The 26674-nt window shown below is 52.8% G+C and overlaps 1 protein-coding gene across 1 annotated transcript in view; it reads right to left on the bottom strand.

The window, feature by feature from the left end:
- Positions 1 to 26674, bottom strand: part of Lgr6 (leucine rich repeat containing G protein-coupled receptor 6) — a 118955-nt gene that overhangs the window by 69714 nt on the left and 22567 nt on the right. Inside the window, exons 2-4 of the mRNA XM_076832282.1 lie at positions 21969 to 22040; positions 18973 to 19044; positions 10305 to 10376 (exon numbers count right to left, since the gene is read on the bottom strand). Of these exons, the coding sequence (XP_076688397.1) occupies positions 10305 to 10376; positions 18973 to 19044; positions 21969 to 22040 (216 nt within the window). The remainder of the gene's footprint in view (positions 1 to 10304; positions 10377 to 18972; positions 19045 to 21968; positions 22041 to 26674) is intronic.

Raw genomic sequence — 26674 nt, forward strand, 5'->3', positions numbered from 1 at the left:
CCTCCCCACCCCAGCACCTGTTTTGGGACTTGAAGCCGGCTCCTTCCCCTGCCCTCTCTTAAGTAAAACAACCTCTCCAGAGGTCTGGACCCTGGGTGGTGGAGAGGGAGGAGTGACAGCCCACAGTGTCTGTGGGGTGAGCTGCTGTGGGTGGCAGCCGTCAAAAGGATGCAGAGCCTTGAGGGGCCCTGGCAACCCGTCAAAAGGAAATCTCTGGGGGTCCCCTCACAAAGCAGTCTCTTCCCTGAGGAAAAAGGACACATGCAACCCTCAAGTTCTCACCACACTCCCTGTGCCTCCTGGAAGAAAGGGACTCTCTCTGGAGGTGTTTTCAGGGTGTCCTGCCTTGTCACCTGGTAAGTGGGGGCGCAGCACCTTTCTAGGGCCGGAGGCCACAGGAGATTTTCATAAGAGGTGACCTCAGCCCCACCCCCTCCTCAGAACTACACCACTGCTATTTGGGTCAAGACTGGTGAAAGAGGAGACAGAAGGAAGGGAAAGAGGGAGGAGCTTTCTTTCAACATCTCCCAGGTGACAGGTACCGCACCTCTGGGCAGTGTGTCTCACATGCTCCTGGACAAAAGAAAAGTGATTCTGAAATTTAAATTGCATATTGATCACACAGAGGGTGGAGGGGTGGGCCTTGTTAAAATGCAGATTCTGAATCAGTAGGTATGGCGTGGAGCACGAGATTCCCACGCCTAACTAGCTCCCAGGGAATGCCAATGCTGCAGGTCGGTGAATAGAGGATGTGGACCTCTATCCACATTCCCAGACCTGGTTCTGCATCAGACTCATCCGGGAGGATTGTTTTTTTTTTTTTTTTTTAATCCAGATTTCTGGACCTCAACTCTCAAGATTCCCACTTAGAAGGTCTAAGAAGGGACTCTGCATTTTAAAAATTTCTCTGTGTTGTAAGGCAGAGAGTCTGGGGAACCAGGTCTCCAGCAGCCCTCACAACCGCCCTTCTGCAAGTGTAGAGGCCTGTTAAGAGCATGCACAGGCCAGGTGCAGTGGCGCAGGCCTGTAATCCCAGCGTTTGGGGAAGCTGAGGCAGGAGCATCGCAAGTTCAAAGTCAGCCTCAGCAATTGAGCAAGAACCTAATCGACTTAGCAAGACCCTGTCTCAAAATAAAAAATAAACAAATAAAAAGGACTGGGGATATGGCTAAGTGGTTGAGTGTCTTTGGGTTCAAACCCCAGTAAAAAAGAAAAAGAGCCTGCATAGCCCCGGAACTCAGACGAAGCCTCTACCAATTCTGTGATCAGATCCCAAATTCTTCATTTGCTCATCTGTAAAATGGGGATCATAGCATCTCCCGTGGGGCCTTGATGCAAGGAAGAAATGAGAGGATGTCTGCTGAGCATTAACCCAGAGCCTAGTCATTGAGAGTGAGCACTCAGCAAACATAAACTACCAGCATGATTCTTATTACACACACTAGACTTCACCTGGTTTTCCTCACTGTAGTCAATTCCCTATCATAAACCAATTCTACAAGGCATTCACTTGCACTGCTTTTCTGTCTAGGAATGTAATGTCCACAGTATATGGGGTGGGAGGGAAGATGGGGTCTGGTGTGTAGGACATACGAGCTGCTGAAAGGCAGAGCTCTTATTATCTCAGTGTCTTCTGTGCCAGGCACCTCAAGCACTCTATGAAGCTGGAAAAATAAATGGACAGATGGGTGGACGGATGGATGAAGAAACAGGTGGAGTCTCCTCTCCTCTCCAGACACTCCCAGAACCCAGGCCAAGGCTCTGATACTCGGGAAGTATTAAGGCAGGTGGAGGAGACCTAGGAGAATTTCGCCTCTGTCCTCACCCCGTGGGGGAGGGACTGCCCCACCTCTTGGCTCTTCCTGGGGCCCACTTGCATCTAAACCAAATCTGAGTCACCATCTCCATCCTGGGTGCTCTGCCTCTCTTGTCTCTCAGGCCTCCGCCATCTGGAGCGCTGCAGAGCTCAGGAGCAGCCCAGTTAGAGAAGAATGTCTGGCCAGCAAAAGCCCCTGGCACCACAGTCAGAGCCTGCAGGAGAGCTGAGGAGACCCAGAAGTCTGCCCTGGGGTGTTTCCCTCAGGGCCCAGGCACCATGCGGCTCCTGGGTGGCCCAGTCTGGGCCACGTCTGTTCCAGACCAGCATTTATGGCTGAAAGAATCACCACCAGATCCCAGGCCCCAGCCCACCCTGGGCACTCTCCTAGCATCTCTCAGGAGTCAAATTATCCATGTTCAGACCCTCATGGGCAGCAGGGGGCTGCCAGCCTGCCCACTCGCCCACCTCAGAGCAGCCTCTGCCCTAGACGCATGTAGTAATCAACTCCCGGAACCTTGGGAAGATCCAAATACAGCAGCATATAATCATGGAGCCTGAAATAGCCATTCCAGGGAGGCCATCTGCCACCTCGCGCATCCCTCGGGACCCCTTGTCTGGGTCCCCTGGCACGCCTGGGCCCCAGGGTCCTCCCTGGCTGACTGGCAAGTTGGGGGTGCTGATAGCACTCATCAGATCACCTGCAGAGCTCAGGGGGAGCATGCAGGGCGTGTCCCCTGGCGGGGTGGGCAACTTCAGAATGGGACCGTGGCTCAGAGCTCTCAGACCTCAGGACCCTGTTGCTCCCCTGGCCTGCCAGTTATTGGCCTCTCTGCCAGGTTCCCTCTGTGCAGGCACAGCTGGCTCAAGGGCAGCTGATCCCCTCACTCCCCTGTGCCATTCCCCCAGACTCCACCTCGGCTTTTCATCCCCAAGCACTGTGCCACAGAATGCAGGCTCCCTGCCCCTCATTTCCTGTTCATCCTATTCCTTTGTAGTGAGCACCGCCCCCCAAATAAAGATATATCAATGTCCTAACTCCCAGAACATGTTAATGGGTCCTTATTTGGAACAAGGGTTCCAAATTTTTTTTCTCAAATTAAGGGCCTTATTTTTTTTCTCAAATTAAGGATCTTGAGATGAGCTCATCAGGAATACCTGGGTGGGCCCTAAACCCAATGACAAGTCCCTATAAAGGACTATAGAGAGACACAGGAGAAGGGGAAAGGGCCATGTGAAGATGGGAGGCAGAGACTGACGGGTGGCAGCCTGAGGAATGTGAAGCCATCAGAAGCTGGACGAGGCAAGGAAGGGTTTTCCCATGGAGCTTCTGGCCTCCAGGGCTATGAGGGAATAAATTTCTGTTGTTCTAAGCCACCTCTTTTGTGGTTGCTTTTTTACCACCCTTTTTTTTCCATGTCCGCGGTTCTTAATCTTCAACATGCTTCTGAATCACCTAGAGGGCTTCCAAAAGCACAGATTGCTGGGCCTAGCGTCAGAGATTTTGACCCAATAGTTCTGGAATTTGCATTTCTAACAGGCTCCCAAGTGCTGCTGCTCTGGGGACCACACTTTGAGAAGCACTGTTCTGTAAGCTCTATCCATGTGTTCCTCATGCTCAGTCCCTTGTCCTCAAAGATACCCTCCTTATCCTCCCATAATGTCCACCTTCTTTCCTCAATGCTCAGGCAGCCCAAGAGAAGGCTTCCTGGAGGGAACCCCCCCCCAACCCTTGCAAAACTGGCTGCTTCTTCTGAAATCACCTGGGCCTCCCTCTGGGGCCTCTTTGAAAGTGCCTCCAGCAGGCTGCGAGTAAGGAAGGATGCCACGGCTGGGCTCTCCTACCCTCACACAAGAAGACCCTACTTAGTTCCACCCCTGGCTCCATCTGTAGCCCTCTGGAGAGTCATGGGCATGGCCTGTCCCTTCTCAGGCCTGTGCGTAAGCTGGGGCTGTGCATACATGCATTGCTCCTGGTACTGGGTAAGATGGCTGAGCTGCAGTTGCTGGAGAACAGCTCTTAGAAGTGCCCCATGCTCTCTGAATGTAGGTCTATAGGCACAGCTAGCCTCGTGCCCTCTCTCACAGAGTCTTTAGGGGTTCCCAGGGTCAATGCTGATGCCACCATGTCAACAGGCCCTAGCTCCCCAGGCAACCAGCACCTTCTTCCCAGACCAGGTTCCACTTAGCTCTAGAACTCCTCAGGTAAGGACCAAAGCAGGCCAATCCAGAATCCTCTGGCCTTCTCAGGCCAAGCTCCACTCAAGGCCTGCTCTGGGGCAGGTACTCTAGAAACACCACACAGGCCCATTTCCCAGGTTGGAAGCCTCTCATTCAGTCTCTCAGAGGCTCCCAGAGGCAGCCCTGCACCATAGGTGTGTGTGGACTGTGGGCCTGGCCACCTGAATTTTGTTGTTGTTCTTTTTAGATACACATGACAGTAGCATGTATTTTGACATATCATACATCCATGGAATGTAACTTCCCATTCTTGTAGTTGTACATGATGTGGAGTTACACTGCTTGTATATTCATATGTGAATATGTGAACACAGGAAAGTTCAATTCATTCTACTATCTTTCCTATTGCCATTCCCCCTCCCTTCCCTTCATTCCCATTTGTCTAATCCAGTGAATTTCTATTCCCACCTCCCATTGTGAGTTAGCATCCACATATCAGAGAGAACATTTGGCCTTTGGTTTTTGGGGATTGGCTTTTTCCACTTAGCATGATAATCTCCAGTTCCATTCATTTACCCGCAAATGCCACAATTTCATTTATGACTGAGTAATATTCCACCGTGTATCTATGCCACATTCATCTGATGAAGGGCACCTAGGTTGGTTCCCTAACTTAGTTGTTGTAAAATGAGCTGCTATAAACATAGATGTGGCACCTGAATTTTGACCCTGGTGGTACAAAAAGCCACTTCATCCTTTATACCTCAGTTGCTCATCAATAAGGTGTGGTGACAAGCTGACTAGCAGTAACTGTCCCAGAGGAGTGTGGTTAGGATTGAGGGAATAAATGAGTGACTCACGCTAGTCAAGTGTCATCCAAGTGCTGGCTCTTATTGGTCTGACCCTGGGCATTATTCAGGAGCGTGACTTAACCCTTGGAGAAGGGTCAGAGGTATGGAAAGAGGGGCATCTGTCCAGAAGCCTCTTGCATTTAGCTTCTCTGGGAATACCTCCTATCCCTGTTCCCATGGCAACTCTGCCCTTGGGCAGAAGGACTCCGTCATTTTTCCCCTGGAGGTACACAGGTCATCCCTCCTCAATGTGCAGCATCCTCAGAGGACTGGAAGGGTTTAAGAAGGTTACTCTCCATTGCACAGAGAGAAAGACAGAGGCTCACAGAGGACAAGCACACAGTAATCATAAGCAACTCCAAAGCCAGTAATCCCAACAGAAAATCCTTGTATCTCTGTGGCATGACATGCTCTTGGGACACCTTTCTGTCAATTATCCTATGTGACCCTCCCATTTTAGAGAGGGGGAACTTTAGGTTCAGAAAGGGGAGGCGACTTTCCTTATAACTAGTTAGTGACAGAGCCAGGACTTAAACCTAAGTCTCTGAATCCTAAAACTTGTAGCCTCAGAGGGGTAACAAAGAATAGAGGTTAACAGCATGGTACTTTGGAATCAGAACCAATCTAAAATTCCAGCCCTACTCTCTCTTAGCTATGTGACCTCAAGCAAATTCCTTAACCTATCTGGGCTTTAGTTGCCCCATCTATAAAATGGACACAATAGAAGCTACTTGATAGAATTTTCAGGATTAAATGAGACAGAGAATGCACTTCACATATTGAAGTGTGCTAAGTGGGAGCCGCTCCTCCCTGGCCCCAGCCAGGGACCTCCCTCTGCCCACAGGCACATCCATGCACACACATCTTCCCACCCCAGCCTCTCTACCTCTTTCCCTCCAGCTGCCTGCATGTTTTCCACCGGCTGGCTTGCGCCTAGGGGGCTGTGGTAGCTCTAGCGAGTTCCAGTTGGGAGTCTGGCGCTGCTCTTGATTAATTTCCCCAATGCCACACAACGTTTCATGTGGCTGTCCTTTGTAATTATGCGTTTCCCCTCTAGGGTGTCCAGGATGGGGCTGTTTTTCTATTTTCTCCCCTTTATTCCTGCCACCGTGCTTTCCCCCAGCTCTGTGCCCCGCCCCCCCCCCCCCCCCCCCCCCGGGGCTGCTGCTCTGTTTTTCCGCACTTTCCCCCTCCCCGGCCTGGCCTCGCCCCCACCAGTTTCTATTTTCCCCCTGTCTCCGCTGGCTTCCCGCGGTTTCTCTTGGCCTGGGCTCAAGCCTGGCCTGACACGTCTGGCGTGACCGCTCTCCCCCTCCCACATCAGTTGGGGAGGAAGCAAGTGTATCCAGGGAGGGAAATTTGGGGGGCTGGGTGCTGCCAGCCCAGGTGCCAAGCCAAACAGCCTGTGCGCCACGTCTGACTCAGTACCTGGGGCCTGGAATGCTGGGCCCGCTGGCCCCAACCCTTATCCAGCCCTACCCAGGACTCCCCCAAACCTAGTTCCTACTCCCCAAAGTCTGGTTCTAGCTGGTAGAAAGCAGGACCATGGAGCCGATCTTTCCCTGAGTTTCTGAGAATGTCTATGAGAGTATTCAGGGATCCCCCCCACAACCCTCTGCCTTCTGGAGATGAAGAATGGTCACTTCCAGGGACAAGAGGTGTACCTGGCCTGCTCTGGGGAGGACATCCCATCCCTGGAGCACAGACAGAGGTGTGTCCCCTGTATGCCTTCCTCATCTATTGGCTCTGCTGATACTCCTGGGGAAGCAGGAGGGTCACTGATGATGGCAGTTTTGGGAATGCAACAATCACGGTGCAGATCTGTCTTCCCAATTCACCAGCCCTGACCTTGCAGAACCTCCACACTTGTCAGTCTCTGTTTCCTCATCTATGGCAGAGGCGGGAGTTACTAAAGAGGATCTGTGAGGAAGAAATCAGACAGGGGGTGTCAACCCTCCCCGGAGCGCTGGCTCACAGAGTGCTCCACATATGGGCCCATATCCCACTTCTCCCTCAGCCTAGCAGCTGGGGCTGGTCTTGCTGTCCAAGATGGAGGGACCAGAAACAAGGGGAGCAGCACCACACTGAAGTCTGAGGAGGTCTCTCCTTGAATCCCTACAACTTCCCAAAGCTCAGGACATAACATCAATCATACAGATTCTTTGGGCTTGTGCATCCCTCATTCACTATACATGTGCATACACGCTGTGTCCTACAGGCACAGCGACCAATCTTCCAGCCTGTCTGGTCACCCTCTGGGCTTCACTTCTTTTTCACAACTTGTCCAACACGTTCAACATGAGCTCTTATCCTGTGCCAAGCTCTTGGTGACCAGGTTCTCCATCCACCCTGAGGTCAAAGCCAGAGAATCGGTTGTTGACTTGACTTCGCTTTTCCAACTCCCACATCCATCAGTGGTACTACTAATCATAATAGTAACTGTGCTGGAGGCAAAGAAAGGTACTGTTCTAGGTCATTCATGCTTATCACTTCACCTCATGGTATCCTATGGAGGTACATATATACCATCCTCACCTCCTTTTTGTTAATAAGGAAACAGAAGGACAGCTGTTGAGTAACTTGCCTGAGGTCTCCCGAGTGGTAAGTGAGGGAGGTAAGATTGGAACCCAGGGAGTCCAGCACCAGAGTCCTGACCTGGATCCTTGATATTCCCAGAGTTCTCCAACATCTCCTCTTGCTTTGGCTGCTGTCATACTCACTTCACTCAGGAATCTCTTTGCTGGCTCCCCACCTCCAGGTTGGCCCCCATCTGCTTCCAAAGATGGAGGGGAGACCCAAACCCTATCACATTGCTCTCCTGCTAAAAGTCCCTCGATGGCTCCCCACTTTTTTTGAGATACTGGGGATGGAACCCAGGCCCTCATGCACGCCAGGCAAGCACTTGACCACTGAGCCACACCCCAGCCCAGATCCCCGCCTGCTTAAGCATAAAGTCCAAAGCTTTAGGAAAGCCCTTGCCTACCTGTCAGGATCATCACTTGCTAGTTCCAGATCTTTCCCCATCACTGCCTTTCCCACTAGGCCCCAACACAACACACACACACACACACACACACACACACACACACACTACACACACAGTTCAGCCAAACTCCCTCCTGCAAATTCTCTAGAGCACACTCAGGATTCCTTCTTATCTCTGTGCCTTTGCGTGTGCTGTTCCTTCTACCTGTGACATTCTTCCTCTTCACCAGACTGACACTTCCTAATCCTTCAGAACTCAACTCAGGTTTTGTGATCCCAGTAAGGCCTCAAAATTATTTGCAAAATGAATAAATCGATGATCATTTAGACAAACAATATTGCAATAGTATCACCACGTATCACAGCTGTGTAGGACCTTTTGCAAATCCCTCCCAGGTATTCCACATTCATCTTCACGACAACCCTGTGAGGTAAGCAGGGAAGATAGTTAGCCCCATGGTAGTCAGGGTAGGTGCTGGGACCACAGGCCAAGTTTTCTATCTGGCTGGCTGGTATTTTTCCCACAGGATTGCAAGAGGCGAATCTATTCGTTTACCTTATATCTGTGGAAGTGGGGAATGGGGCCTCTGACCCCCCCAAGCAACTGGGAGTCATGGGATTGGGGGTAGACACTAATTATCTAGTTCTCCAAGCCAACAGGGTCTGCCCACTTCCCAGAAAGTGTAGGGGAAATGACGTGTCTAACTCAGAAGCTCCATGCCTAGTCTGAAAGTGAGGTCTTTAGAACCCCTAAGCAAAAAATGGGATCCACGAATTTAAAAAATTTAAAAACAACTTAACCTTAAAATAAGTGCAAAGAAGTCCAGTGAACTCCAAGTTTTTTCCCATGAAGGCCTCTTTGATGCTCTGGATGAAATGTCAAACCCCCTCATACACACACACACACCCCTCTTATTTTTGGCTGTCCCTGTCCCCTGCTGGTGCCCTAAGTAAATGTTTAGTCAGCCCCGCCAGAGGGGGAGCAAGCGCAGGCTTTCCTAGCCTTTGATCTCCTGACCTTGGCTCCTAGGGGCAGCCGGATTGCTGGCTCTGTCCAGTGGTGGGGCTGGCTGGAGGGAGAGAGGCGGCTGGGGCCAAAGGCCTAGACACATTGGGATGGAGGGCGAAAAGAAAATGAGGGGAGACAGGTTCTGTCACTGGGGCAAATCAGGAAGCTTGGGGGAGGGCAGACACTGAGATTCAGAAACAGAGAAGGAAGTGAGAGGATGCCCCAGGGAGTATAGGGGATAAAGGTCCCAACCATGATGGCCATGGCACAGCTAGCTAGGCAGGACCCCCAGGACTGGGTTTTTGTTTGTGTGTTTGTTTTGTTTTGTTTTGACTGGGAATTGAACTCAGAGGTGTTTTACCATTGAGCCATATCCCCAGCCCTTTTAAATTTTGAGCAGGGTCTTGCTAAATTGCTCAGGGTCTCTCTAAGTTTCGGAGCCTGGCCTTGAACTTGCAATCCTCCTGCCTCAGCCCCTTGAGCTGCTGGGATGACAGGTGTGTAGCACTGTGCCTGGCTGGGCCCATGTTTTTATGATAGAATGGGGGATAAATGTCAGCCAAGGGAGAAAAGCCCCCCGCCCCCCGGAACCTCCTGCCACTCAAGGGCAGACAGGACAGTTCTGAGTCGTCTGACTTCCATGTCCACACACTGGGCAGGGCCTTAGCAGGACCTACAAGCTGTGAATACCAGAATACCAGAGGCTTTTGTCCTTTCACTGTCAGTGCTTCTGTTTCTCCTGCTGGCAGGTGTCATGCCCCAATCTTGTCCTCCAACTTTGATTTCTCTCTAAAGATGAGTCCATTCTCCCGGAGGATAATGAAATATCACTGGAAATGCAGTGGTGTTCCCCAGGCATGAGTGAGGCACCTACCCTGTTCCAGCTCTGTGCTGTGTGTTGTGTGGATAAACCCAGCACCTGACCCAGAGGGCCACAGTGAGCTGGGTTCCATCACCCCAGAGCACCTGTTCCCATTCCGGGCAGGCTTGATCTTGCTGTCATGATGCCCCTGCTGGTCAAGAGGGGAACTACAGGCTCCTTGGAGGAATGGATCTGTTATGGGTGGCCCATGAGTCCCTGACAGCCCTTTCTCCTTCCCACCCACCTTCTCTCCTTGCGCAGAGCCCCGCGGGCAAGAGTAGGCTAGGTGGAGGAGACAGCCCCTTCCTGATGCTCTTTGGGAACGTGGCAGAATGCCAGTCGCCTCAGGACTGCTGCCCTGGTGGCCCTACCTAGGGAGGTCTCCCTTCCCCAAATACACACACAAGGGAACACAGACGCACTGCGGCCGACAACAACCAAACCCCCCAAGAAACCAAAGTCAGGAGGAGCCAGCTGTCTGGAACACGGAGTGGAGAAGGGGACCTGAAGGAGAAGGGAGGGCTGAGGCCAGGGGGCCCTGGACTGCGACTCAGGCCCCAGGAAGCGGGTGACCCCCAGGACAGCCCCTCAGTGACTCACAGAGACTGCAGGCCCGGCAGCTCCCACAGTGCTTCCGCCGGGATCCCTCCCAGCTCGTTGTTCTGCAGCATCCTGGAAGGGAAAAGGGGGCTTTGAGGACCCACAGGGCATGAGGACAGGGGTGGCAGGGAGTGAGGAGGTCCCTGCTTGAGCTCCCTGCCCCAAGCCAGGCCCCTCCCTCTTGCTTGAGAGCTCCAGAGGGAATCTTGGTCCAGCCCCTCCCCTCTGTTGCTAGTGGGGAGTCGGAGGCTATTGAGGTGTACACTGGAGGCTGGGAGGCCCAGGGTGGGGAGAGAGCATCACAGAAGAGCTTCCAGGATGAGGCAGGAGGAAAGAGAATGGTGAAAAGGAAGGGAGATGTTCTCGAAGCAACAAGGGCCGAAGTCGGAATCCATGGAATTCTGCTGAAGTTTGTCAGGAAGCATGTGGGCCTCAGTTTCTCTATTAATTCAACTGAGAGGCTACAGGTTCCTTTGTGGAAGAGGAGGATATGGATGAGGGTAAGGTGTCAGGGTGTCAGGGTTTCAGGAAAATGTGTTTTTAGAGTCCTTGTCTGTAGATCCAGTTTGAAACCCATCACAGTGGCACACGCCTGTAGTCCCAGTAACTCAGAGGCTGAGGAAGGAGGACCCCAAGTTCAAGGCCAGCCTCCATGAAAATCTGCCTCAAAATTAAAAGGATAGCTCAGTGGTAGAGTACCACTGGTTTTTATCCCTAGTACTGCAAGAAAAGAGAAGAAAGCAAAGAAGGGAGGGAGGAAAGGAAAGAATTGAAAGTACCCAGAGCAGCACACCAGCCTGTTCTGGTGGGCCAGTCTCACACAACAGAATTTAGAAAAGTAACAGACCAACTAGTGGAAATGACCCCCTGGCCAAGCTGCCTTCCTGGAACTGGAGCTGGGCCACAGGATGCCAGGATGTCTCCCCAGGCTGGGATGGTGGAGCTCCTGGGGGCCTGGAAACTCCAGGGAGTACGCAGTTGGGGAGCAATGGCAGAACGGGACACCTTTCCCAGAGGCACCACTGACTCCAGCCAACTCCCGGCAGCAGAGGGACCTTAGGACATTTTGAGGAAGGCACCCCACACTGCAGGAAGTCCCTGAGGTAGGGCCCTGAGCAAGGGTCCTGCTTGCCTGGTTCTAAGGGAGACACCAGAGGACAAAATGGAGGGAAGCCTCTGGGTAGCCATTGGCATCAGAACATCCTTTACTTCTGAGCCCCCAGATCCAGAAATGAGAAGGTGGGCACCCAGGGAGCAGGAGCTCTGGAAATAGCGGAAGAAGCAGGAAGGACATGGCTGACTGTCCCAGGCAGGGTGAGGGAGCACCCCCTCCTAAGCTGTGCATGCAACCTGTCTGGGGAGGAGTCAGGTGCATTTGTGGGTCTGCCTCAGCTGGCCGGGCTCCTTGAGAATTATGGGGACAGGGTGCAAGGGGGGTGATCTCTCAGTGAGCACTTACTATGTGCCCCAGTATGTCACTGCCCTGAGGGGTCCAGTCTTCCCTCTAAGGTGTTATTGTTAGCCCTGGTTCAGAGAGGAAGGTCAAGGCTCCAAGAGGATAAACACCTTGCCCAAGGTCACGCAGGTATCCCTGGGCTTCAGGGAACGGGGCTTATTTCCTGATCTTGGCTTTAGTAATAGTAAGAGCTGGCTTGCCAACCATGGTATTGGGGTATTAACAGGTATTCACCCAAACCTATCCTTGTTACAACTCCACCAGATCTTTTCAAGGTCACACCGCTGATAAGGGACAGAGATGGGGTTTGAATCCAGAGGTTTAGACCCACAGTCTGGATGCTTAACCAATGACACCACATAGCACCTATCTCGATGGCAGGGTAGAGCAGGGGCCAGAAAATGTGATGAGCCCGGTAGGTATTGTTGCCTGCTGTGTGATTGTCCAGGTCAGAGTCACCTGTTATCTTCCCTGATCTCCTCTTACAGATATGTGAAGACCCCAAATACAAACCAAATTTCAGCATCCTGGGACAGGATGCTCACCTACTGCAGGAATGTGGGGGATGCAGAAAGGAGCCCCTTGTGGAGGCAAAGCTGAAGATGAGAGAACAATACAGACTCGGGCAGCCCAGGACTGGAGTTTTGCCCAGCAGGAGAGAGGGAGGGCAGTGTGGGAGAAGGGCCAGGCTGCCCTGAGCAGCTGGAGGACCCTGCCCCTTTTCATGCACACTCTGTGATCCCAAAGGTCTCAGTCTCCTGGTCCCTCCAGTGCAGGATCTAAGCGGTGCCAGAGAGAGCTTTCCAACAACGGTTTCCCTTCATGAATGGAATTTAAACCTGTGCCTCTCCAGCTTCTTTAAATATGACGTCCCATGTGAGGCTCTGGTCAGATGGCCCTGGGACTGCATCCCCAGCTCTGCCCCTCTCCAGGGGTGTGAAAGGTGCAAGTGCTTAAACTCCCAGGGCCTCTGATTCCTCCTCTGTGGACTGGGGATAATGATGGTGACCTCACGTGCTGTGATCAAATAAAATAGCCCTCGCAAGCCTTGTGCAGCAAGAAAAAACTAAAGGGACGCTGGCGGACATCACTGACCGTTATTAATATCTGGTCTCAGTTCTACCACTTATTGGAGGACTGGAGTAAGTCACTAGCCTCCTCTGGGCCTCAAGTCCCTCATCTGTTAAAGGAAGAAGCTGCCAGAAGATATACAGACGTCTTGTAGCAGTCAAGGATTCAGTCTCACCTAACCACACACAAAGAAGTGACAGGTCAACCAGGGGAAGGGACCCATTCTTCAGGTTCCTTTCCTGGAACTGAGGCCTGCTTGGCCACGGGACTCCAGGGCAGCTCTCTGGGCAAAGATGCTGGAGCTCCTGGGAACCCGCACTTCCCTGTGCAGGTAGAAGAGCTGAGGGCATGCAGGTGGGAGCTCCTCTCCCTCCAGCCATCTGACTTCTTTCATGGGAAAAGGCAAGCACTTCTCTCCCCATCTGAGTGAGCTGCCTTGATTCTCACCCCGAGGCCTCAGCATGCTTGAAGCAAAGTACAGGGAAATGATGGCTGGGAAAGGGAGTCGGGGCTGCTCAGGCCGCGCATTCCTCCAGGACTAGACCTGAACAGGTACCTTCCACCGCAAGGAGCACTCCACGCATCTCCACCCTCCAAAGAAGCCCCACTCTTTCCTCTGCCAAATCCTAAACAGGGAAATCTAGAAAGACCTTTAAGGTGTAGGAATCGTACCTCCAACACAGATTCTGCAGTATCCTCACGGGGCTCTTAAGTTATTTTCCACTGTCAGGGAACTCAGTGTCTCCCCAGAGAACTCATGCCAGGCCACGCCACCTGGTCACCAGAAAGCCCCTTCTTTCCTGAATCAAAACCCAGCAAGCTGGAGTCCAGCATGGCACTTGGCTCCAGCCCCGACCTGCTTCCAGTGCTGTCCCTGGTCTTGTCACCCAGCCATCAGCTTCTTTATTGAAGCACAGTCAGGTTTTAAAGACTGGAAGGACTTTTACAAGGGAGCAGCCTCTTTGTTTTCCAAGATGAAGAGATGAAGGATCAGAGAGGGGTGGTGACTTGCCCTGAATTGCAAAACAGATTAATGGCAGGATCCCAGGATCTCAGCCCTGTGTCCCAGGCCAGGGCTTTGTGACCTTCCCTACTTCTCTTGCTGGCCCTGGTTCTGCCTGGTGAGGCAGAGTCTATTTAATCCTGTGCGCCCAACTCTGACTGCATGTTAGAATCACCTGGAAGGTTTTTAAATTCCCAGTGCCCAGCCACACTGTAACCCAGTTAAGTCTCTGGGGCAGAATCCTTGGGGGCGGAATATGAGGCATTCACAGTTTTTCAAATTCACAGTGACATTTTTTTTCTTATTTCATCTTTTTTTTTAATGTGTGTGACTGGGGATTGGGGATTGAACCCAGCCCTTGCACATACTAAGCAACTACTCTGCCACATAATGAACTGGGGATAATGATGGTGACCTCACGTGCTGACTGTGATCAAATAAAATAGCCCAGCTATTTTTATTTTCTTTTGAGACAGGGTCTCACTAAACTGCCCAGGCTGGCCTCCAACTTGTAATCCTCCTGCTTCAGCCTCCTAAATGGCTGGGATCGCAGGTGTCATTTCCACCCTTGGCTTGAGGTGATTGTCATGTGGAGCTGAGCCTGGCAGAAGTCTAGTCCTCAGCACCCTCCCTCCCTGTGTCCTGGTTTGTCAGTCAGATTTTTCCTCTGCTGTGACTGAAGGACCCAGCCAGAACAATTGTAGAGGAGGGAAAGTTCATTGAAGGACTCACAGTTTATTGAAGGTCTCAGTCTATAGAAGGCCGGTTCCACTCCTCGGGGCTCGAGGTGAGGGAGAACATCATGGTGGAAGAGTGTGGCAGAGGGAAGCAGCTCATGTGGTGATCAGAGAGCAGAGAGACTCCCTTCTCCAGATACAAAATGTATACCCCATAGCCACACCACCAGTGAACCACTTCCCCCAGCCACACCCCACCTGCCTCCAGTTACCACTAAGATAATCCCATCAGGGATTAACTCACTGGTTAGGTTAAGGCTATAACCCAATCATTTCTCCCCCAAACTTTCTCGAATTGTCTCACATGTGAGCTTTTGGGGGGACAGCGCATATCCAAACCATAACACCTGGGGAACATCTTTCTGGCCAGAGAGACATTTGGGGACGAGAACCATGAGTGCCACAGCCAGAGGGTACCACAGGTGACCCAGCAGTGGCTCCACAAGCCCTTCCTTTGGTTCTGCAAAGGGGCCTTGGGGTTCTTGGAGTGGGCGAGACAGCGCCTGGAGCCCCCGACCCACACTCGCAGAGCCCTCTCTCATCTGTTGTATGTTGAGACTTCTGCACAGGGTCTTTTAAAATTTCTGGGTTTTTTTTTTTTTTCCCTCTATTTATTTTTCTTCCTTTTTTAGGTGTGGTGCTGGGGATAGAAGCCAGGTCCCCATCCATGCTGGACCTGAGCTCTACCACTGACCAGACCCTCAGCTTTTGTTTTAAGTTTTTGTAGCTAAAAATGTTGGGAAGTTTATTCCAACTATTCCATTTTAAATGATGAAATAATGATTTGCAGGGAGAGGGCTTCGGAAAGTCTTCCCTGGCACCTACTCTGGTGAGGTCCTCTGGGCTCCAGTTTTCTTGCTATACTAGAGACCCACTTCCTGTCCACCAATCCCTTAGAGGGTCTCCCTGGGCTCTGGACAGCCTGGGCCCGTGAAGCAGGCCAGTGAGACTCACCCAAAGCCAGCACTCCCCAGTGACTCACACATCCCTCCTGGGGTCTGTTCCGTTCAGTTCAACAACACAAATGGAGCCCCAGCTCTGGGCCGGGCATGGCCACTGTCTGGCCAGGTGGAGCATAAACACAGCCCATGACAACCCCAGACAGCTCCAGGCCCCGTGGAGAGGGCTCCCTAGAGGCTGGCCTAGGGAGATGTCCTCGAGGACAGGCCAGACGGATTCTTTCCCTCCAGCTCCTCGGTGCCCTCCAGCCAGGGCTTCAGAGGGATGGGCCCGCTCAGAAGAAGCCAGGAGCCCTTCTAGACCCTTATGTTCACCAAGATGGCCCTGGCAAGGAATCTGCAGTCACCGATTCCCAGGGGTTCGGGGCTCAGCCCAGGAGCAAGGGTTCTGGGGAAATCTTCCCAGTCTACTGGAGGCAGGGACAGAATGGTAAGGCCCTGACTGTCTGCCACCTGCTTCCTGGGTCTGGCTCTGGTGAGGAACCAAGGCCCCAGCAGAGTCCTTTCTTTTCTTTTTCTTTCCTTTCCTTTCTCCCCCTCCCCCTCCTCCCCCTCCTCCCCCCTCCTTCCTCCCCCCCCCCCCGCCCCCGCAGTATTAGGGATTAAACCTAGGGGGTACTTTTCCACTGAGCCACATCCCCAGCCCTTTGTTTGATTTTGAGACGGGGTCTTGCTACATTGCCCAGGTGGCCTGGTACTTGTGGAGAGTGCCTCGACCTCCCGAGTTGCTGGGATGACAGGTGTGTGCCACTATGCCTGGTGCCAGCAGGCATCTTGGTAGATGGGACCACAGTATCCTGATGCAGGGCGGGCACAGGCCCTGGCTGGTCCTCCGAGAAGGGGACTAAGGCCTGGATTAAGGACTAAGGTCCTGCTCCCTGGCAGGAAAGCTCTGGGAGGGGAAGGTGGGGCTGCAACCTTTTGAGGTAAAGACCCTGAGGCTTAACAGACACACACCCTGAGCCCAAGGGCTCTGGCCACAGCCACCCCCAGGCCCTACAGGCACTCAGGATAGGGCCCTTGGAGGTACATGCAGTGTCCCATGTGTCTGGGGTAGCTTCCCTTGGGACAGCACCACCAGCGAGCCTGGCAGCGAACCTGATGTCCAGACACACAGGAGCCCACGGCTGGAGCCCACGGCTGGAGCCCACGGCTGGAGCCCACGGCTGGAGCCCACGGCTGGAGCCCACGGCTGCCGACTCCCTGTGGAGGCCAACTCTGGTGATCCAACCTTGAACAGAGGAGAGTGGGAGAGAAGCCCTAGTGATACCTCCAGGGCTGGCCTGGGGGGAGGACTGAGGGAGGGGCTCTGCCACAGTCATTCAGGGAGAATCAGAGAGGGAATCCACTTTATTTAATCCTTTGCTTCTGGGAGGGTGAAAAGGAGGCGGCGTGTCCCCCAGGCATCAGAGAAAGGAAGGTGCAGTTCAGAGAAGGGTCCTGGACAAGAGGAGACCGGGGAGCTGCTGGGGACCCTGGTGCAGAGAGGCTCTCTTGCTGGCCTATTTTTCTTGCAGGCCTGAAAGCCAAACAATGGAAGGACCTGCAACAAGGGACGTCAGACACTGGGAAGGTCCTATGCTGGGGTGCTCTGAAGCACTGGAGTGACAGGAGGGATTCCCCAGAAGGCCTGCCCGTTCCTAAAGCAAAGGTCTGCAGGCAGAGAAACAGCATGCAGGTTTGGGGGACCTGGTGGCCTTGGAGGATGGGGCAAAGCAGAGGTCTCTGGCAGAGTTGGGGGCGAATGGGCTGGTAGTCCTCCTCTCCTGGCTGCCCTGCTGCTGTGCCAAGGTGCCGTTGGTGGGAAGGGGGCGGCGGGCAGCCTGCGGTTTCTCCTGGGCTTTGATTTATTGCCTAATGCAGGCAGAGAAGAAAGGGGAGGCTCATCTCTAAGCCAGAGTCTTAGGAGCGGGACGTGAGTCTCCCATCTTCTGAAGGCCCAGCAAACAGAGCCCTGCTCTCTAATCCGGCTGCAGGTCTGAGCCTGCCACGGGGCACAGACATGCCACCAAGTAGGCCTCTTGCACTGCGCCTCTGGTTCAGAATCCCCCACCCCCACCCCCACCCCCATGGCTCTGTGCTTATGGGGAGCAAGAAGGAGGGCAGGGGCAGGAAGGAGACCAGGGAGGCAGGAGCAGAGGTGTCAAGAGGGAGAGAAAGGTCTGAGACAGAAGAGGAGGCTGAGGACACACAGGAGGCACCCACGGGCAGAGTAGAGAATGGAGGAGGGACAGCGGCCAGGACAGCCCTAGAGTGAGATTCAGAGGCAGATGGAGAGAGAGACCTGGGGACCAGAGGTGCCCCCTACAACACCAATTACGTGGGAAAAGAAGAAAGTGCTTAGGTTTGGATTATTGGCTGGACCATGTGGGAAGGGCCCCTGCTAATCCAAAAGCAACTTTAAGAAAAAATTTAAAAAGATATCTCAGTGTCTGAGAGGGGTGCTGCATCCAACCAGGGCACAGAACTGGATTTCAGTCCCTTATCCCCTCAGGCTCAACTATACAAAGACCTGCAAGTCTAGTTAGGGCCAAAGGAGTAACAGAGCTGGGGAATGGCTCAGCCAGCACCTTAGGGAAGCTTCCAAATGACCATTCTTTTGCTTCAGGATCCGCCCCCTAAGATCCCCATTTTCTTCCCAAACTAATCCCTGGGGTAAGGCGCCTTTCCAGGAAGCCCACCTCCAGAGTCTGTGCTTCCACCTCCTCCACCCTTCCTCATAAGGACCCAAGAAGGCCTCAGGGAGGACAGTATTGTTGAGAAGAAGTGAGTCATGGGTTGGGATGAGAGGAGACGGGCCTCAGCCTTCCCTTCTCAGAAGTGGATCCTCAGGCCAATGGCAAGGGAAAGCGAGGTAATTAACCCAAGGTCTTCGCCAACTCACTTTCCGTTTTGCTTCAAAGGGAAGGTGAAAGGGATTGGGCAGAAGCAGCCTGAAGGCTGGAGGAGAAGATAGGAGAATGAGCTAAAGCACATTTGAGCCTCAAATAGAAAAATGAGCAAAGAAAACCCATCTGGATTCTTCCTCCCTAGAAACAGTCTTCTGCCTCTCCTGGCCTGAGAGTCTCAGGGAGGGTGCTGCAACTGAACTCTTCCCCCACCAAGCCCTGTGCTTTAGGGCATTATTCATGGCACCAAAAAAAAAAAAAAACAAAACCCAAACTTCTCTTTAGGGTGGCCACCCACGGCAGGTGCAATTCAACATTTGTTTACAGTCACAAAGTTTTATTGCAGATAAGACAAAGCAAAGCATTGGACATAATGAGTGAAGATAAAGTCAAAATACACTCTACTGCCAAGTGTATCTAAAAAGAACGAATTTTTAAAAAGTGAAGAGAAGAAGCGAATCAGTGGTCAACCAAGAGTCAGGCTGCAGATCTTCCATCTGACCATGAGTCTCTCTGCTGCACCTTTATGGAAACTGGGGTGCATTGATACTTACAGGATCTTCAGGCTGTAGAGACCAGAGAAGGCTTGTCCCGGAATATGTGAGAGATGATTCCCAGAGAGACGCCTGGAAATCAGAGTCAAAGGTCAGTGGTGTCAGCAGGTAACCCAAGGAGGGGGTGACTTCCATTATTACTTCGTATCTTGGGATGTGGGAGGGGGAGGTGGTGGTGGGTGACAGCTAGCATTTATTGAGGTCTACACCTACTCCACACATGCCATCTCAATTCTCACAAAACCCCATAAGGCACTTTGTTTGGTTTCGGGTAATGGGGATGGAACCCAGGTGTGCTTAACCACTGAGCTATATCCCAGCCCTTTTTATTTTTTAGTTTGACACAGGGTCTTGTTGAGTTGCTTAGGGCCTCACTAAGTTGCTGAGGCTAGCCTCGAACTTGCAATCCTCCTGCCTCAGCCTCCTGAGCTGCTGGAATTACAGGCATATGCCACCATCCCTGGCTTGAAGGTAATTTCATACAATAATTTTGCTTGTTTGTTTTGGTGCTGAGGATGGTACCGTGGGCCTTGTGCATACTAAGCACATGCTCTACTACTTAGCTAAAACTCCAGCCCTACAGTGGTCTTAGTGCTCCTGGGCTTTGACTGTAACCCATCACATGAGGTCAGGCACAGAATTGTCCGCTGATGGTGCTGTGAGGTCAGAGTTCAAAAAGTTTCATATTTCAGATTTTTGGATTTAGCTATGCTTAAATTTCACATGAGAAATTTCACACAAGGAAACTGAGGCTGAGTCAAGTGACTTCCCCTCCGGAAACACAGGGTTCGCCCCAGATCTGACAATCTCTGGGACTCACTTTGCACCGTGGTCCTGTCCTGGGTTGAGCTGGGCCACTCACATCCTGCTCTTGACCACTGACCTGCACTGCCCATGTCACCAGTGAAGGGGTGGGTACAGAGGTCTGCATCTCCCCACGCCTTACACCACACAGCTCACCCCCAGTAATTGGGGAACATTGGGAGATGACATTCTGGTCTAATTAAGCATTTCCCCATTTGTCATGGGGTGATCAATTCTAAAAGGAGCAAACGTAATAAAATATGCTCACACCTGACTGGGCAGAGGTTAATTGTGGCTGGCTCAGAAGACACTTCTGAACCTCCAGAGTCCCCAGGGATGATATCTCTCCGACCTGCGAGCCTGCAGATGTGGAGATTGTGCTGGAATACAGCAGGAGCTTTTTTTTTTTTTTTTTTTCCAATATGTTTTTTATCTCAGGCTGGGGATGTGGCTCAGGGTAGAATGCTTGCCTGGCCCTGGGTTAGATTCCACCCCAACCCCAAAAGAATCTAATCAAAGTCTCTTTACTTGACATTTGTCATTCAAAAATAACTGTGTGGAAAGGCATCTCGATATTTGAGGTCACCAAGCCTGGCCTCTGTGGATACAGAAGCCTTGTATTCTGTGGATACAAGGCTACAAAACCAGCCTTGACTCTCAGGTTGTCCCCGCTCTTCGTCCCCTTTCCTGATCTGTTGGCCTTGCTCTTACTTTTTGTTCCCCTGACAGGCTGTCACATCCACCTGGGAAGGCCCCTCTTACCCTGTCCACTTCCTTTGAAAACTGGTTTCCTCCCCTTCTCCCTCCCCCTTCCTTCTCCTCCCCCTCCTCCTCTTCTTCTTCCCCCTATTGCTCAGCTCCACCAACCCTGCCCCCCCCACACATACAATGCCCTGGGACCCACACCTACAGTGCCAGCTCCCCTGCTGCCCCCACAGATCGCCAGCCCTGAGCAAGCTCCTTGAGGGAGGCAGGAAGCACCTCCAGCTTGTTTCCCCTAGGTCACCTTGAGCTTGCCTTCTGCACAGAGGATCCCACAAGAACCTGATCTGCAAACCCTGCTACAGCCCTGGGGGTTGATGGACTCCCTGTCCTTGAGGAGCACTATCAGGGTGAGGAGGGGACACTTGTGAGGGAGTAGTGGGTCAGGGTCGCGATGGGGCAGAAACGTATCCAGGGCCAGGAGCCCACAGTTTGTGCAGTTTAAGTAAAGCTTCGTAGGACCCCAGGGATATAGGGGGAAAGAGAGTCTTGGGACAGAATGACTTGGCTTCCCAAAGCAGTCAGGAGGGACCTCTAATGGAGCAGGTGACTTCCTCCTGAGCATCCTTGAATGTGAGGCCAGTCAGGAGTGACACTGTGGGTAGGGATTACCCAGAAAAGACTTTTCCAGAGAAGAGGATCTTGTAGGGGAGGGCATGAGACATTGATTCTTCAGGTCGTGGGGAGCCACCAAGGGCTCTTGAGCTGGTGGGGTGCATCTTGAAGTTGTACAGAGAACATTAGAAGAGAGGCAGCAGATCTGACACTTAGGAGGCTGGTTTCCCCCAGGTGTCGGGGATGTCTGGGGCAGTAGCAGTGGGAATAGAGAACAAAGGGTAGACGTGAGTGACATCTCATAGAACCACTGGGCTCTAGAGAATGGCTGGTGGCTGGACGCAGGGCACAGCTGCAGCTCAAAGATGACCCTGGGGAGATGTGCAACTAAGGACAATGAGAGGGAAAGTGAGCCAGGCACAGTGAGTGGCGCATACCTGTGATCTCAGCAACTCAGGAAGCTGAGGCAGGGAGGATGGCAAGTTCAAGGCCAGTCTCAGCAACTTAGTGAGGCCCTGAACAACTAGCAAGGACCTGACTCAAAATAAAAAATAAAAAGGGCTGGGGGTGTGGTTCAGAGGTAGAATGCCCCTGGGTTTAATCCTGAGAACTGCCAAAAAAAAAAAAAAAAAAATGTTGCAAAAAGGCCTGGGTTTCAGGGAGGAATGCAGTTAGACTCCAGACCTCCTGTACCCAGTGGGCCTAGCCCTGCCCCCAGGACTCACACCTGGAGCAGAGGTCAGCTGGACACCGCTTGGCTTCCCAAGCCCCTTTCTCTTCCCTCAAGGCCCCCTCCTCCTGAGGTGACCTGGTTCCTCAGCGGGTAGAGGCAGCCCCAGCCTCGCCTCGCCTCCCATCCCCCAGCTCCCACTCACAGCTCCTCCAAGAAGCGAAGGTGGCGGAAGAGGCCTGGCTGAAGCTCCGTGAGGTTGTTCATGCTGAGGTCTCTGCGTGGAGAGAAAACGGGGAAGGGGCTGTGAGCTGCCCACCTGTACCATCTGCACTGTCCTGCCCCAAGCCCCCATGGGGAGACAGAGTTTCCCACAGCTCCTTTCAGCCCCCCACTTGCACCCTGCCGTGCCCTCCTAGCTCGGCAGGCAGAGCAGGGCTGGGAGCCAGGCCCCCGAGCTGCCTCTGTCCAGTCTCCCATCCACCCTCCCCCTTTCACTCTTCCTTGGCAGGGTTCTCCTGGGACTAGCTGCAATTAGGACAATGGAGGAAGCTGACTTCCCCACAAATGGAGGAGCTAGAGGAAAATTCGTAGCATTTCAGAGAGGAAGGGAGGGGTCCCTAGTGCACATAATATTTTATGAACTCTTTACCAGTGGGGAAACTGAGGCCTGGGATCACTGCCCTTCTGATCTACAGAGCAGCCTCAGTGGATGTCCATGTCCATGCCTTGCTTTGCCCATCCCCAGGCCGCCACAGGGCCAGTCCCAGAGCCAGTGGGGTTTGGCCACCCTCTGGGTCTCTGACAGTCTCCCTCCTGTTGGCCTTGCTCCCTGTCAGTCTCCTGGCACGTCCTAGAAGATGCCCAGATTCCTGGATGGGGGGGGGGGTGTGTGTGAAGGCCCGGATCCCTCCATGCACTCACAGCCTAGATCATTCTAAGCCTTCCAGGTTACCTAAGAGACCCTGTGAGTGGTTTTAGCGTCACTGTCCTTTAAGATGGCCTGCAAACAAATTAACCACAATAACTACATTGACATTTACTGGAGGCCCACTCTGTGCCAGGCATTGGCCAACCTTTATCCAAATAATCCCACTTAATCCTCACAACCACCCCAGGCTAGCTTCCATTTTACATTTAAGAAAACAAAAGAAAAAAGCAGGGAGCTTTGGAGTCAAAAGGCCCTGAGGTCCTATCTCTCCTCCACAGTCACCTATCAAACCTGGGGCTCTTGATCACTTGGACCAGCCATTTTCTCAGCCATAAAAATAAGATGAATAATGATGATGATAATAATAATATGGAACAAATAAAACCAAGCTAGCGAGGTCCTTGTAAGGATCAAGAACTCATGTTGACAGATTGCCTAATAAATAGGATGTACACAATAAATATTTGCTTCTTCCTTCCACCTTTCCCTCAGTGGCCTGTGGGCCAGAGTCCCAGCCCCACAGGCCTGGAGGTGGGTGGGGCGGAGTCGGGAACTTTGTTTGCAGGTCCTGGCTCTTGTTGGCATTTTCTACTTGGAGGCTGTGCATTTATATCCGACTCATTTGGGTTCCCTCCTATTTCAAATTCCTAAGAGCTGCTTCTCTGCTCACCTCCCGGGGTGAGCAGAGGTGAGCCCAGGCCAGACTATCGCGTCCTTGGGCAGCACCCACAGGCCTTCCCCTTGCTCTGGGAATGCTCATGTGCCCTCGAACATGTGCCTCCATTTCCCCCTCCACAGAAATGTGTTGCATTATGTGTGTGCTGGGAGAGGCTGGCTGGGGTGGCCAGGGACATGTGCTTGGGAGCCCAATTCCAGTCTATAAAAAGACTGTTTAGTCTCAAATGTTTTATCTTTGATAAAGCTTGGGCTCCGGACTCCATGTCCTCTAAGGAAGGAAGATATTCCAGGCAGGGTAGAGCTAAGGAACTGTCACACTAAACGTGGGGCTGTCCTTGCCTATGGTTCCCTCCCTGCACCCCTGTGGAAACAGAAGGGCCACGGCCACCTGCCAGGTCTAGAAGCAGGGCTCTGTGGAGGCCCTAATGGGGCTGATGGTCATAGCACCAAGAGGGTTCGTTTGGTCCTTGGGATGTTTCTGGGCTCCATCCACCAGCCTCTGGCTACATCTGACCGGAAGCAGGGTAATGCCCACAGATGCCCAGGCTGCAGATCCTGGTTTGACTCGATTCCTTCCTCTTGTGCCCCAGGCCTGGCTCATCCTCAGTGAGGAGGGAGCTAGGTGCAAAATGATTACCTCTAAATATTTACCCTGTGCATTTCTGATGTGTCTCGACAGGCACCCAAGCGGGAGTTCAAGGAGCACGTGGGGCATGTGACTCAGGCCTCATCACTCAGCTGTCCCTCCAGGGGCCGCACGCGCAGCTCTGATGCTGCTCCACGGCCCCCACCCCACCCACTCCCTCTGCCTGCCACCCTGACTAGCGGCCTCATTGTTCTCCCCTGGGGAGGAGGGGGCTGAACCCCCACCACCGCCTCCACATCCTGCCCCAAGACAGAAGGCCGCTCAACTGCAGTGCTCAGGAGAGGGGCCAGGGTGGGGCGTGGAGGGTGGTTTCCAATGGTCTGGTTCTGGGGAACCCATTCAGGCCTGGCCTCTCACAAAAGGAAGAAGGGTGAGGCTGGTGCCAGGCAAAGGTAGGAAGAGAATTGCACAGAGCTGGGAGAGGGAGGCCAGCGGAGATTTCAAAGCTTAGATCCTTCAGCTGATGCCACAGGAGGGCTAAGGGCACTGGCAAGAGGCCCTGGGCCCTGTAGAGTGATAGGCACGGAATCAACGTGCAGAAACTTCTTACACAGGGTTTGCTTTACCAAGTTGGTGGTTCTGACCTAGGACTATCCTGGGAGGACAGCTGTGCAACCAGAGGGTACAGATCAGACAAAGGAGCCATGCCTGCACCCGGGGGAGATGAGAGTGCACCTTGATCCTTGGGTGCCTGAGTCTGGTTGTGGCTATATGAACCTGCGAGTACCAAAGAGGAGGGGGCGTGTGTCGGAGTACATGAGCTCTCAGATGAACTCATCTTGCTCATGTGTGAAGTCACACGTGTGCGTCTGTGCTTGTGCATTATGGAGCGCTGAGCCGTTAAAAAGCATCAACCGTTCCCAAGGTTTCTACCTATCATAAAGTCGGAGGCTCACCCAATTCTTGCCCTTTAAGTTGGAAAACCTTTTTTAGCTATGTGACCTTAGACAAGCCTGGTTTCTTCTCTTGGCCTCTGGTCTCCCCTCCACTCTATCTGGGGAGGAGGGGGCTGAACCCCCACCACCGCCTCCACATCCTGCCCCAAGACAGCAGGCCGCTCAGCTGCGGTGCTCAGGAGAGGGGCCAGGGTGGGGCGTGGAGGGCGGTTGCCAATGGTCTGGTTCCGGGGAGCCCATTCAGGCCTGGCCCCTCACAAAAGGAAGAAGGGTGAGGCTGGTGCCAGGCAAAGGTAGGAAGAGAATTGCGCAGAGCTGGGAGAGGGAGAAACAAACGGCCTAGTGATGCTGTTTTAAGGTCTAACTTATGGCTGAATTGGACACTCAAGGCCTGAACTCAAAACTTTGCTCTACCATCACCACCCTGTGACCACTGCCCCCCGGCCCTGCCATGCACACACACACACACACACACACACACACACACACACACACTGCTCTCCAGTGCTGACTCCATGGGCACATAACCTGTGCAGTTGCACAGGGGCCCCACACTCAGAAGGGCCCAGCTATTGCCATTTTGAAATACTTCCTACTTTGGGCAAGAGGCCCTCCATTTTCATTTGCACTGGGCCCCTCAACAGCCATTCTGGCCTGAAAAGCAAGCGCTTCAAAGGATGACTTGCAGTCTCGTTCTGAAGTCTTCATCCAGTCCTGGCAGCCCTCAGGATACACAGGCACGTTCTGTGTCCTCTTGGCTGGACACAGCCATGATGAAGTGGGGGTCGCGGGGGAGGGTGTTGACAGAGCAAGGCTGGTGGGAGGGGAGGGCTGAGGGGGGCAGCCCTGGGCACAGGAAGCGGAAGTTTCTGGCTGCACATTAGGAAAATGTTCTCAGAGCTTCACCCTGTGAGGTAACTGGACCACCCAAGGTAGCTGGGTGAGGCGGTGTCAGGTGTCACCGTGGAGACAGGAAGCCGGTTTGATAAGAGGGAAGATGTTGGGAAATGGAAGGGGGCAGAGAACAGCAAAACCCATGCTCCAAAGACAGGAAAGAGGAGATGCTCCCAAGGAAGTCTGGCTGATAACCAAGGGCCCCTAGCGGGGACCGGTTCTGCTTGAATTTTTCCTGTGGAAGGAAGCAACAGTGAAGGACAAACTTTTGGGTCCTGCTGGGGTAGACCTGGAAGGACACCCCACACTGGAGAAGAGACCCAAGATGCATGAACCCCCTTTCCACTGGCTCTCCTGGGGCTCAGGTTGCCCATCTCTGCAACCAGGAAAAGGTCAGCTATTTATTTTATTGTAAATATTTAAGGTGTACAACTTGATGATTGGATCTACATCACAGTAGGAAATAATCACCACCATTTAGCTCGTGAACTCACCCATCATCTCACATAGCTATGGTTTTTCCTTCTCATTCATTCATTCACTTTTTGGCAAGAACACGTAGGATCCACCCTCAGGAAAAGGCCTCAGGGTGTCCAGGAGGTGAGCCCTATCCCCAGCCACAGCTATGCTCTGGTGTCACCTCTTCTGTGAGGCTTCCCTTACCTCCCCAGGCAGAGCTGGGGTGATATCCTCTGGATCCCGAAGACGTTTCATAAACACTCACTTGACAATAATTCTTGAGCCAGTGTCTAGCACTGCCCCTGCCTTTATCCTTACCCTGGCACAACGCTAACTGGCTGGCGACCCCATCCCAATATCTCTGAGCCCCCTTAGTCTCATCTATAAAGGATAAAGGCAGGGGCAGT

Source organism: Callospermophilus lateralis, chromosome 13 (genome assembly GCF_048772815.1).
Source record: "Callospermophilus lateralis isolate mCalLat2 chromosome 13, mCalLat2.hap1, whole genome shotgun sequence".
Classification (NCBI taxonomy): Eukaryota; Metazoa; Chordata; class Mammalia; order Rodentia; family Sciuridae; genus Callospermophilus; species Callospermophilus lateralis.